The 13,863-nt window shown below is 38.2% G+C and overlaps 1 protein-coding gene across 1 annotated transcript in view; it reads right to left on the bottom strand.

Annotated features, from left to right (window-relative positions):
* USH2A (usherin) overlaps positions 1-13,863 on the bottom strand; it is a 903,825-nt gene that overhangs the window by 312,076 nt on the left and 577,886 nt on the right. The window contains exons 41-42 of the mRNA XM_070474523.1: positions 9,486-9,817; positions 144-266 (exon numbers count right to left, since the gene is read on the bottom strand). Coding sequence (XP_070330624.1) covers positions 144-266; positions 9,486-9,817 — 455 coding nt within the window. The remainder of the gene's footprint in view (positions 1-143; positions 267-9,485; positions 9,818-13,863) is intronic.

The following is a 13,863-nucleotide window of genomic DNA, read 5'->3' as shown; positions in this document are numbered from 1 at the left end:
TTAATGCCACTGATAATAACCAACATGTTTTATTGCATAACTGATAACTTGCTCACACAACAAAGACACACAGATTCTCTAAACTATTCAACATGCCCCAAACTAAATGCCAGTATTTGTTTTTATAGTTTTTGTAATCTCACCTGCTAAGACCCTTATCTTCATAAAACCTCTGAGTTCCTGAATAAATATTGTGCCACATATTTAAATCTTCTGGGGGATTTGATGCAAGTGGTTGCTGGATTTTACGTCTCAGAAGCTCATATCTGAAGCAAAAGACAAGCAGAAACATCAGGATTATCTCACCTAATATTATTACCAAAATTCAGGTTGTCCCATGGTACAAGCGTGTGGTGTGTATGTGTAAACATAAAGAAAACATCTTAATATTCTTTTTTTCCTGATAATCATTTTTTTCTGACACAAATGTCATCTCTGTAATTAAGTGGAACAATTAGCTCCATTTACATTTTACTATTATCAGTAAAATGATGACATTTAGATTTCTTCTATGTCAGATTTACCAAAACTGTTTCAAAGTACAAAAACTTATAAAGTTAGTGACTTCCTGAGACTTCTACCACCAATATTTTATAAACAATGAGAATATTATTGACTTCATAGTCTTGGCTAAATGTCAGCTTGTTATAGAGCCATTTTAGAATCACAATTCTTTCCTTTCATCTATATTCCTGACCACATGCTTTACAAGTTTCCAGATAGTAACAGCATACCAAAGAATTATTGGCTAATGCTTTGGAATTTTGAGGTATATTTGTGCAAATGTGTCATTTAGAACATGCATCAAACTTGCTTACCATATAGTAAGAATATACTTTGAGAGAGGAGCTAAGATGGCAGAGGAATAGGGTGGGGAGACCACTTTCTCCCCTACAAATTCATCGAAAGAACATTTGAACGCTGAGCAAACTTCACAAAACAACTTCTGATCGCTAGCAGAGGACAGCAGGCACCCAGAAAACCAGCCCATCATCTTCGAGAGAGGGTGGGACAAAATATAAGAGATAAAAAGAGAGACAAAAGAGCTAGGGATGGAGACCCGTCCTGGGAAGGGAGTCTTAATATAGAAAGTTTCCAAATACCAGGAAACCCTCTCACAGGCGGGTCTGGGGGAAGTTTTTGAATCTTGGAGGGCAACCTAACTGGGAGGAAAAATAAATAAAACCCACAGATTACATGCCTAAAAGCAACTCCCAGCAGAAAAGTACCCCAGATGCCCACATCCGCCACCAGCAAGTGGGGACTGAACGGAGAGGAGTGGGCGACATTGCTTAGCATAAGGATCGGGCCTGAATGCCCTGAGGGCAATCGGAGGGAGCTAACCATGAGATAGCAACTTAAACTGTGGGATAGCAAGAGAGAGAAAATTAACCAGCCGGAACACACTGCGGGCCGTTCGCAGAACAAAGGAAGAACTGAGTGATCCCAGAGAAGGGCTGGCCTGAGTCGGACCGGCCCATCCCCGCCGAGGCAGGAGGCTGGGGGAGGGAAAAGCAGCAAACTCGGCCCCAGAGATGGCACCCCCTACCAAACTGCAAACAGGCTCCCAGCTTCTAACCGAAGACTTCCTGAGATTCTGGATGGTTGGCATCTGCTGGGAGTGCTGCGGCTAGAGGCCAGCTCCCCAGAACAGACACAAGGCGCACACACCTGACTGGCACGCGCGGAAACCGAGGCTGGGACCGCGCAGGGGAGAAGGTGCACTGCACCCGGGGAGAGTGTGGCCGTTAAGCTCCTGGCTGCCTGAGCTGCTTGGGTGGGGAAGGCACAAAATGCAGGCACAACCGAGTCCACGCTTTTGTGGAGTACCTGAAAACTGGAACCGCATGCAACTCAGGGCCCGCTCCATATAGAGCAGCCGGGAGCCTGAGCAGTGTAGATGGGGAAAGCACAGACACCCGTGAGCAAGGCAAACCCAGTGTGGCCAGAACACTGCGGGTGCTCCCCACATACAGTGATATCTGCCTGCAGCGCCCCTCCCTCCCCGCAGCACAACTGAACAAGCGAACCTAAACAAGAGACCACCTTCACCCGCCTGTGTCAGGGAGGAAATTAGACACTGAAGAGACCAGCAAACAGAAGCCAAATAAACAAAGGGAACCGCTTCAGAAGGGACCGGTGCAACAGATTAAAATCCCTGTAGGTAACACTGACTACACTGGAAGGGGCCTATAGATATCGAGAAGTGTAAGCTGGAACAAGGAGCTATCTGAAACTGAACCAAACCCACACTGACCACAACAGCTCCAGAGAAATTCCTAGATATATTTTTACTTTTTTTTTTAATTAAAAAAAATTTTTTTTTCTTTTCTTTCATTTTTTAAATTTTTTCTCTTTTATTTTCTTTTAAAATTCCCTATTACTCCTCCATTACTCCTTAACTTTCATTTTCATATATTTTTACTATTTTTAATTTAAATTAATTAATTAATTAATTAAAATTAAATTTAATTTAAATTTTAAAAATTTTTTTCTCTTATTTTCTTTTAAAGTCCTCTATTACTCCTTAATTTTCATTTTCATTTCACTATAACCTTGAAAAAAAAAAGAGGCCCTATTTTTAAACCAAACTTCATATATTTTTCTAAAATTTTTTGTGTTTTTGTTTTTAATATTGTATTTTTAAGAGTCTGACTTCTACTCTAGATTTTTAATCTTTGTTTTTCAGTATTTGATATCAATTTTGGACATTTAAGAATCCAATATTCAGTACCCATTTTTCCTCAGGAGTGTGTTGATTACTCTCTCCCACTTTTGACTCTCCGTTTTCTCCCTCAGATCATCTCTATTTCCTCCCTCCCCCGTCCCTTCTCAATCCAATTCTGTGAATCTCTGTGAGTGTCTGGGCTACAGAGAACACTTTGGGAACAGAGAACTGCATAGATCTGTCTCTCTCCTCTTGAGTCCCCCCTTTATGCCTCCTGCTCATCTCTATCTCCCTCCTCTCTCTCCTCTTCTCCATGTAACTCTGTGAACCTCTCTGGGTGTCCCTCACGGTGGAGAATCTTTTCACCATTAACCGAGAAGTTTTATTATCAGTGCTGTATAGTTGGAGAAGTCTTGAGGCTACTGGAAGAATAAGACTGAAATCCAGAGGCAGGAGACTTAAGCCCAAAACCTGAGAACACCAGAAAACTGACTACAGGGAACATTAAGTAATAAGAGATCATCCAAAAGTGTCCATACCTACACTGAAACCAACAACCACCCAAGAGCCAATAAGTTTCAGAGCAAGAGATACCACGCAAATTCTCCAGTAATGCAGGAACATAGCCCTGAGTGTCAACATACAGGCTGCCCAAAATCACACCTAACACATAGACCTATCTCAAAGCTTACTACTGGACACTCCATTGCACTCCAGAGAGAAGAAATCCAGTTCCATGCACCAGAACACCAATGCAAGCTTCCCTAACCAGGAAACCTTGACAAGTCAATCGTCCAACCCCACCCACTGGGTGAAACCTCCACAATAAAAAGGAACCACAGACCACCAGAATACAGAAAGCCCACTCCAGACACAGCCATCTAAACAAGATGAAAAGGCAGAGGAATACCCAGCAGAGAAAGGAACATGAAAAATGCCCACCAAGTCAAACAAAAGAGGAGGAGGTAGGGAATCTACCTGAAAAAGAATTTAGAATAATGATAATAAAAATGATCCAAAATCTTGAAAACAAAATGGAGTTACAGATAAATAGCCTGGAGACAAAGATTGAGAAGATGCAATAAATGTTTAATAAGGGCCTAGAAGAAATAAAAAAGAGTCAATTAAAAATGAATAATGCAATAAATGAGATAAAAAACACTCTGAAGGGAACCAACAATAGAATAATGGAGACAGAAGAGAGGATAAGTGAGGTAGAAGATAAAATGGTGGAAATAAATGAAGCAGAGAGGAAAAAAGAAAAAAGAATCAAAAGAAATGAGGACAACCTCAGGGACCTCTGGGACAATGTGAAATGCCCCAACATTCGAATCATAGGAGTCCCAGAAGAAGAAGACAAAAAGAAAGGCCATGAGAAAATACTCGAGGAGATAATAGCTGAAAACTTCCCTAAAATGGGGAAGGAAATAGTTACACAGGCCCCAGAAACCCAGAGAGTCCCAAACAGGATAAACCCAAGGCAAAACACCCCAAGACACATATTAATCAAATTAACAAAGATCAAACACAAAGAGCAAATATTAAAAGCAGCAAGGGAGAAGCAACAAATAACACACAAAGGGATTCCCATAAGGATAACAGCTGATCTATCAATAGAAACCCTTCAGGCCAGAAGGGAATGGCAGGACATACTTAGAGTAATGAAAGAGAATAACCTACAACCTAGATTACTGTACCCAGCAAGGATCTCATTCAGATATGAAGGAGAACTCAAAAGCTTTACAGACAAGCAAAAGCTGAGAGAATTCAGCATCACCAAACCAGCTCTTCAACAAATGCTAAAGGATCTTCTCTAGACAGGAAACACAGAAAGGTTATATAAACTTGAACCCCAAACAACAAAGTAAATGGCAACGGGACCATACCTATCAATAATTACCTTAAATGTAAATGGGTTGAATGCCCCAACCAAAAGACAAAGTCTGGCTGAATGAATACAAAAACAAGACCCCTATATATGCTGTCTACAAGAGACCCACCTCAAAGCAAGGGACACATACAGACTGAAAGCGAAGGGCTGGAAAAAAATATTTCACCAAATGGAGACCAAAAGAAAGTGGGAGTCGCAATACTTATATCAGATAAAGTAGACTTTCAAATAAAGGATGTGAAAAGAGACAAAGAAGGACACTACATAGTGATCAAAGGATCAACCCAGGAAGAAGATATAAGAATTATAAATATATATGCACCCAACGTAGGAGCATCACAGTATGTAAGGCAAATGCTAATGAGTATGAAAGGGGAAAATAACAGTAGCACAATAATAGTGCGAGACTTTAATACCCCACTCACAACCATGGAGAGATCAACTAAACAGAAAACTAACAAGGAAACACAAACTTTAAATGACACAATGGACCAGCTAAACCTAACTGGTATCTATAGGACATTTCACCCGAAAACAATCAACTTCACCTTTTTCTCAAGTGCTCATGGAACCTTCTCCAGAACAGATCACATCCTGAGCCATAAATCTAGCCTTGGGAAATTAAAAAAAATTGAAATCATTCCAATCATCTTTTCTGACCACAGTGCAGTAAGATTAGATCTCAATTACAGGAAAAAAAATTATTAAAAATTCAAACATATGGAGGATAAATAACATGCTTCTGAATAACCAACAAATCATAGAAGAAATAAAAAAAGATATCAAAATATGCATAGAAATGAATGAAAATGAAAACACAACAACCCAAAACCTATGGGACACTGTAAAAGCAGTGCCAAGGGGAAGGTTCATAGCATTACAGGCTTACCTCAAGAAACAAGAAAAAAGTCAAATAAATAACCTAACTCTACACCTAAAGCAACTAGAGAAGGAAGAAATGAAGAACCCCAGGGTTAGTAGAAGGAGAGAAATCTTAAAAATTAGGGCAGAAATAAATGCAAAAGAAACTAAAGAGACCATAACAAAAATCAACAAAGCTAAAAGCTGGTTTTTTGAAAAAACAAACAAAATTGACAACCTGTTAGCAAGACTCATTAAGAAACAAAGGGAGAAGAACCAAATTAACAAAATTAGAAATGAAAATGGAGAGATCACAACAGACAACACTGAAATACAAAGGATCATAAGAGACTACTACCAGCAGCTCTATGCCAATAAAATGGACAACTTGGAAGAAATGAACAAATTCTTAGAAAAGTATAACTTTCCAACACTGAACCAGAAAGAAATAGAAGATCTTAACAGACCCATCACAAGCAAGGAAATCGAAACTGCAATCAGAAATCTTCCAGCAAACAAAAGCCCAGGACCAGATGGCTTCACAGCTGAATTCTACAAAAATTTAGAGAAGAGCTAACACCTATCTTACTCAAACTCTTCCAGAAACTTGCAGAAGAAGGTAAACTTCCAAACTCATTCTATGAGGCCATTCTATCACCCTAATTCCAAAACCAGACAAAGATGCCACAAAAAAGAAAACTACAGGCCAATATCACTGATGAACATAGATGCAAAAATCCTTAACAAAATTCTAGCAAACAGAATCCAACAACATGATAAAAAAAAATCATACATCATGACCAAGTGGGCTTTATCCCAGGAATGCAAGGATTCTTTAATATCCACAAATCAATCAATGTAATACACCACATTAACAAATTGAAAGATAAAAACCATATGATTATTTCAATAGATGCAGAAAAAGCCTTTGACAAAATTCAACATCCATTTATGATTAAAACTCTCCAGAAAGCAGAGATAGACGGAACATACCTCAACATAACAAAAGCTATATATGACAAACCCACAACAAGCATTACCCTCAATGGTGAAAAATTGAAAGCATTTCCCCTAAAATAAGGAACAAGACAAGGGTGCCCACTCTCACCACTACTATTCAACATAGCTTTGGAAGTTTTGGCCACAGCAATCAGAGCAGAAAAAGAAGTAAAAGGAATCCAGATAGGAAAAGAAGAAGTGAAACTTACTGTTTGCAGATGACATGATCCTCTACACAGAAAACCCTAAAGGCTCTACCAGAAAATTACTAGAGCTAATCAATGAATATAGTAAAGTTGCAGGATATAAAATTAACATACAGAAATCCCTTGCATTCCTATACACTAACAATGAGAAAATAGAGAAATTAAGGAAACAATACCATTCACCATTGCAACAAAAAGAATAAAATACTTAGGAGTATATCTACCTAAAGAAACAAAAGACCTATACATAGAAACTATAAAACACTGATGAAAGAAATCAAAGAGGACACAAATAGGTGGAGAAATATACCGTGTTCATGGATTGGAAGACTCAATATTGTGAAAATGAATATCCTACCCAAAGCAATCTATAGATTCAGTGCAATCCCTATAAAGCTACCAACAGTATTTTTCACAGAACTAGAACAAATAATTTCACAATTTGTATGGAAATACAAAAACCTCGAATAGCCAAAGTAATCCTGAGAAAGAAGAATGGAACTGGAGGAATCAACCTGCCTGACTTCAGGCTCTACTACAAAGCCACAGTCATCAAGACAGTATGGTACTGGCACAAAGACAGAAATATAGATCAATGGAACAGAATAGAAAGCCCAGAGATAAATCCATGAACCTATGGACACCTTATCTTTGACAAAGGAGACAAGGCTATACAATGGAAAAAAGACAACCTCTTTAACAAGTGGTGCTGGGAACACTGGTCAACCACTTGTAAAAGAATTAAACTAGAACACTTTTGAACACCATACACAAAAACAAACTCAAAATGGATTAAAGATCTAAATGTAAGACCAGAAACTGTAAAACTCCTAGAGGAGAACATAGGCAAAACACTCTCCAACATAAATCACAGCAGGATCCTCTATGACCCACCTCCCAGAATATTGGAAATAAAAGCAAAAATAAATAAATGGGACCTAATGAAACTTAAGAGCTTTTGCACAGCAAAGGAAACTATAAGCAAGGTGAAAAGACAACCCTCAGAATGGGAGAAAATAATAGCAAACGAAGCAACAGACAAAGGATTAATCTCAAAAATATACAAGAAATTCCTGCAGCTCAATTCCAGAAAAATAAATGACCCAATCAAAAAATGGGCCAAAGAACTAAATAGACATTTCTCCAAAGAAGACATACAGATGTCTAACAAACACATGAAAAGATGCTCACCATCACTCAATATCAGAGAAATGCAAATCAAAACCACAATGAGGTACCATTATACGCCAGTCAGGATGGCTGCTATCCAAAAGTCTACAAGCAATAAATGCTGGAGAGGGTATGGAGAAAAGGGAACCCTCTTACACTGTTGGTGGGAATGCAAACTAGTATAGTTGCTATGGAGAACAGTGTGAAGATTTCTTAAAAAACTGGAAATAGAACTACCATATGACCCAGCAATCTCACTCCTGGGCATACACACTGAGGAAACCAGATCTGAAAGAGACACATGCACCCCAACGTTCATCGCAGCACTGTTTATCATAGCCAGTACATGGAAGCAACCTAGATGCCCATCAGCAGACGAATGGATAAGGAAGCTGTGGTACATATACACAATGGAATATTACTCAGCCATTAAAAAAAATTCATTTGAATCAGTTCTAATGAGATGGATGAAACTGGAGCCCATTATACAGAGTGACATAAGCTAGAAAGATAAAGACCATTACAGTATACTAACACATATATATGGAATTTAGAAAGATGGTAACAATAACCCTATATGCAAAACAGAAAAAGAGACACAGATGTACAGAACAGACTTTTGGACTCTGTGGGAGAAGGCGAGGGTGGGATGTTTTGAGAGAACAGCATCGAAACATGTATATTATCAAGGGTGAAACAGATCACCAGCCCAGGTTGGATGCATGAGACAAGTGCTTGGGGCTGGTGCACTGGGAAGACCCAGAGGGATGGGGTGGGGAGGGAGGTGGGAGGGGGGATCGGGATGGGGAATACATGTAAATCCATGGCTGATTCATGTCAATGTATGGCAAAAACCACTACAATATTGTAAAGTAATTAGCCTCCAACTAATAAAAATAAATGGGAAAAAAAAAAGAATATACTTTGAAAATGAAGAGACGGATTGTGCAGAGAATCATTAGAGAATATTGATTGTTGTTTCAAGGTTTTTTGTTGCTGTTTAGTCACTAAGTCGTGTCTTCACTCTTTTGTGATCCCATGGACTGTAGCCTGCCAAGATCCTTTGTCCATGGGACTCTGCAGGCGAGAATATTGGAGTGGGTTGTCATTTCCTTCTCCAGGGCATGTTCCTGACCCAGGGGTTGAACCCCTGTCTCCTGCACTGGCAGGCAGATTCTTTATCAATGAGCCACTGGGGAAGCCCCTTCAACCACTTTTAGATCCTACAATATCATGATATTTTTACCATGATAAATTTTTCATGGTTCCATATGTCAAGATACACAAGATGAAACTGTATGAAAGTTATGAGTAAGGCTGACACAGAGTGTGTGGGGGAGGAAAGGACTGGGAACCTGAGGTTAGCAGATGCAAACTATTATACCTAAATTGGATAAACAACAAGGTCCTACTGTATAGCACAGGAAACTATATTCAATATCCTGAGATAAACCACAATGGAAAATTATATAAAAAAGCATGTTTATATATGAATAACTTAATCACTTTGCAGTCAGCAGAAATTAACAAAACATGATAAATCTACTCTAGTTCAATAAGAAAAAGTCACAAATACAAATATCCAATAAGAAATTAGTTCTATGTTCATATGTGAGGAAGAGCCTCCTCCCTTCCTTCCTGAAGAGAGAAAATCACAACAAGATCCAAAAGCATCGTTGATATCTCTTACCTCACATCAGGTCCATTTGGCCTGGATGGTGGCTGCCAGGAAATCCCAACATATGATTCACTTAGTGGAACCACGGACAATGGGCCAAGATCCTGCGGCAGGGCAGGAGGGGTGGTCACGTGGGTAGGGAAGCTCTCTGTGCACCCCCCTAGATACCCATTACCCCCTGAGCAAGCCACAATGGTGACAGAGTAATTAGTGAAAGGAATCAGATGAGTAACGACATAACTTAACACAGAAGTAACATTGGTGATGGTGATGTGAGGGTCAGGCATGCGGATCTCGTAGTTAAGGATGTCTCCATTCAGGATGAGTGGGGGCTTCCAAGTGACCTGAAATAAAAGAAAAATTAGAACCAATGTGACAACATAGGAACAGAGCAATTGCAGAGGTTCACAGGGCCCGGCATTTTGCTCTGTCTTGTTTTCAGTTAAGTCACTGTAGAAATACCCACTTTTGACTTAGCCCTTTACATTAGACAGTAATGAAGAGTTTTCAGATCAATTAGCAGTCCACCAGGAACTAAATGAGATGCCATTTCCTGGGTTGGGCTGTTAGTCTGGAGACTTTCTAAGACTGTCAGACTAATACACACCTCAGTGATTCATCTCCACCACGGGTGTCTGGAAAGACGCAGAGCACACACACGGAGAGAATTCACACATCCACACGCATCAGTGGGGCAGCAGCAGGATTTGAGAGTGTCCTTCTTTATAACTCAATTAGACGAAATATCAGAATTCCTTGTTTTGCATTGTAAGTGTGTATTCTAACCATGTCACTATTCTTTTTTTGGATGGTGGTGGTGGGAGTGCAGAAATCATTCTTTGCATTTTCTGAGAAAGTGAAATTGAGCTTCTGAATCTCACTAGTGCATAATGTAGCAAATAACAGCAATAACAACATATCCTTTTCACAAAGAGATGTGTGGAAAGCTTTAATAAAAGCAAGCAAAAAATTATCCTGTTTAAGTCATAGACATGAACGTCAGAAGAAAGAAACAATGTTTTCTAATAATGTTTAATGTTCTTTTTCTTCTCTGACTAAATATTGTAAGGGCATTGTGCTAACCCACTCATGCTCTTATAGGGGGAAAAGACCCTAGAAAAATGCACATAGGTCATTAAAAATCCATTATTTATATGCTATCCTGCTTCATCTCTTTTTTTCTTGCCTTGCAATGTTCCTTAAATTTTAGAGTGTATATTTCATCTTCCAAATAGACTGTAAGTTTCATGAGAACAGAGCCTAAATTGTACACTTACTTAATGCCAAATACTCAGCGATGGAGTTTAACAAGCAATTACAGTCATGGCTGATGGCATTATATTTTCCTTAGTATACAGCTATTTTGATAATTTAAACAAGTTTTCCACAAAGTGATATATTGATACCTACACTTATAGTTCTATACAAACCTAAAGTTTGAAACGTGTTATAGACAAATTAGAACAGAGAATGATGAACTAAAATTTTCTGTCTTAAAGGAAAAAAGTTTCCTCTAGGAGCAATATAACCTGAGATTTTTGTAGGGTACTCTTACTAATTGTTGGAGACAAAACAGACTTAGATTGAGGGCAGGAGAAGAAGGGGGCAACAGAGAATGAGATGGCTGGATGGAATCACCAAATCAATGGACATGATTGAGTCTTGAGTAAGCTCTGGGAGGTAGTGAAGGACAGGGAAGCCTGGTGGGCTACAGTCCATGGGGTCGCCAACAGTTGGACATGACTGAGTGACTAAACAACATGTCATTTGGGCACCTACTTGATGATTACAGTCCTAATTTATAATTAACAAGGACTTGGCATCTACTGAAATTTTACTACATGGCTTGAAATCATTGCTGATTTTAAAACTTCTAGGAGAAGAGAGTTCCAAAATGTGCTGGTGAAGACAAGTTTTAGATGTGTTCCTTATGAGCACAGAGGATTTTCCTGGATGGAGGAGAGATCAAAGAGGCCTAAATTAAGCAAAGTTTATAAAGCAGACATAGGATTCTATTTATTTTGGTGGTACAGTGTCCTTTGTGGGCTCAAGAAATGAGTCAAGGTCAAACTTACAGGGCTTCCTATTACTTGCAAATAAAAAATGGAAGGGTTATCACAGTTCAGTTCTACCTGACTCACATGTGGAATGCCACTTGCCTCTGGAACTAGAATATTCTGAAAGTTCAGGTCAAGGCTTGGCAGTCCTTGAAAGAATTCAAACTTCAGATGCAGTCTGTGTTCGCAGTTGAGCTGAGAGTGAATTGATTTGGAACTCGGTTATTGAGGCTAAGAAAACATTCATAAAACAAAAATCTGCATAAGATATCAACCTGCAGAGATTAAGAGATGTGATATAATGACTCTGAAGACAGTCATTTGAAGAGCTAAAAAATCCCTGTGTTTTCTACTATAAATGTTTGCATCCAGAAATTTGCTATTTTTCTCACTTAAAAAGTTAAAGACTTAGGAAGATATGTCTTTTTGACAGTACTGAGTTAGAAGACATGAGTCTACTTCCACAGAAAATTTTTAGAAGGAATTTAGAGCAAGGTGGAGAAGGCCATTGTCATTATAGTGAGTAGGCTAACAGAAATGGTATCTAATTTGATCATCCTCTTGAAAACATCCTGGAGCTATTACTAAAAATAAATGTGACCAAGCTTTTTAAGGAGCCAGTTAGTGAAATATTGGATTCTATTCTTTCCAATGCTTAAGACTACTTTATTATAGTGTGGCCAAAATATGTGAGATTAAAACTGTCAACTTAATTTCCCATAGCCTTTTATTTATCTATTGCTCATATGAAGGCTTATAAAATATTATTGCAGCCCCCAAAAGTCAGACTAAGGACCATGTTCCTGGCTTAATAAGCAAAAGATGTTCTGCAAAAGAAGACTTTTACACAGAAATTTTTAAAATAAAGTGTCATTTATGGCTGGAATAAAATGTTTATTTTAGAGATGCTTTATTGATGACAATAGTTTCTTTAATTTGTGTGGTTCTTAATTGCTTGGATTTCCATTTCTCTGTTTATTTACTATATATTTGCATAAGATAGGACAGGTGGGTAAGTGTTTAAGGAACTACTGACTTTCACCTACTCAATCAGATCTCTGAAGTGTGGCCCTAAACAATTAAGGCACCTGCATGATCCTGGTCATAAACAAAAATTTATGAAGGTGGTTTATTTGATCGGCTTCAGACTTGAAAAAAGTAACACACAAACACTGTAATTTACTTCTAATTTCTTTAACTCCATCAAATCACATTTTAAAACTACACATAGCTAACATACATAAAATAGATAGACAGTGGGAATTTGCTATATGTCTCAGGGGACTCAAGTCAGGGCTCTGTGACAACCTAGAGGGGTGGGCGAGGATGGGAGGTGGGTGGGAAGTTCAAGAGGAAGGGAACATATGTGCACCTAAGACTGATCCATGGCAATCTACAGCAGAAACCAACACTATTGCAATTATCCTTCAAATAAAAATAAAGAAAAAAAGAACTTTATGAATAAGAGTTTTTATGAAGATTGATATAATGGGCTGAGATTGGGCTAAGAATAAGTATCCTTGTTCAATTTGCTAATATTTTATTCTATTTAGAAGTTTTGGATCTATAGCATAATTCTAAATTAGAGCTTGACTAAACCCTCTTTTACAGATTTTGGTATTTCTTACCAACTTTATACAATGAAATGCATTTTCTTAAATGAATAAATGCAACACCAAAGTGTGTGGCTTTCACTTTTTCAGATAACACAACCTCTTTGACATTATATGTTGTTTTCCTTATAATCAAATAAGATATTAAAAATATGGTGTGCAAGTTTCCCCTTTTTCTTTTTTAAAATTTTATTGAAGTATAGTTGATTTTCAGTGCTGTGCTAATTTCTGCTATAGAGCAAAGTGATTCAGTTATTCATATATATATACACACACACACATATATATATGTATATTTTATATTCTTTCCCATTATGGTTTATTATAGGATATTGAATATAATTCCCTATGTAGGACCTTGTTGTTATGCAACTCTCCCTTCTTAAGGCTCATATCTATGCCAAGTCATAGCTCATCTTTTTACACTTACTAAGACGTTACTTTGGGTTATTTTCCAGTTGGCCTAAGTACGTGAAGTTTCCTTGTTTTCCCTATTAGACTGCAAGTTCTTACAGGGGGAAAGGTGGTGAAAAGACCAGATGGTGCAAAATGGTAAGAACTAGAGGCAAATACCAGTCTAGTTCCTGTATTATCTCTCAACCAATCAACTGGTAGTCTTTATTCCTCTTAACCTGACTTGTTTCTCCCCCAAGATTTTTTTTTCCATTTCTGAGCATTTTATTTATTTATATTGTTTTGTCTAAAATGTACACTCCATGA

This window comes from Odocoileus virginianus, chromosome 11 (genome assembly GCF_023699985.2).
Source record: "Odocoileus virginianus isolate 20LAN1187 ecotype Illinois chromosome 11, Ovbor_1.2, whole genome shotgun sequence".
NCBI classification, from domain to species: domain Eukaryota; kingdom Metazoa; phylum Chordata; class Mammalia; order Artiodactyla; family Cervidae; genus Odocoileus; species Odocoileus virginianus.
The sequence above is the reverse complement of the archived record's forward strand: the minus strand, read 5'-3'. Positions and strand labels throughout refer to the sequence as shown.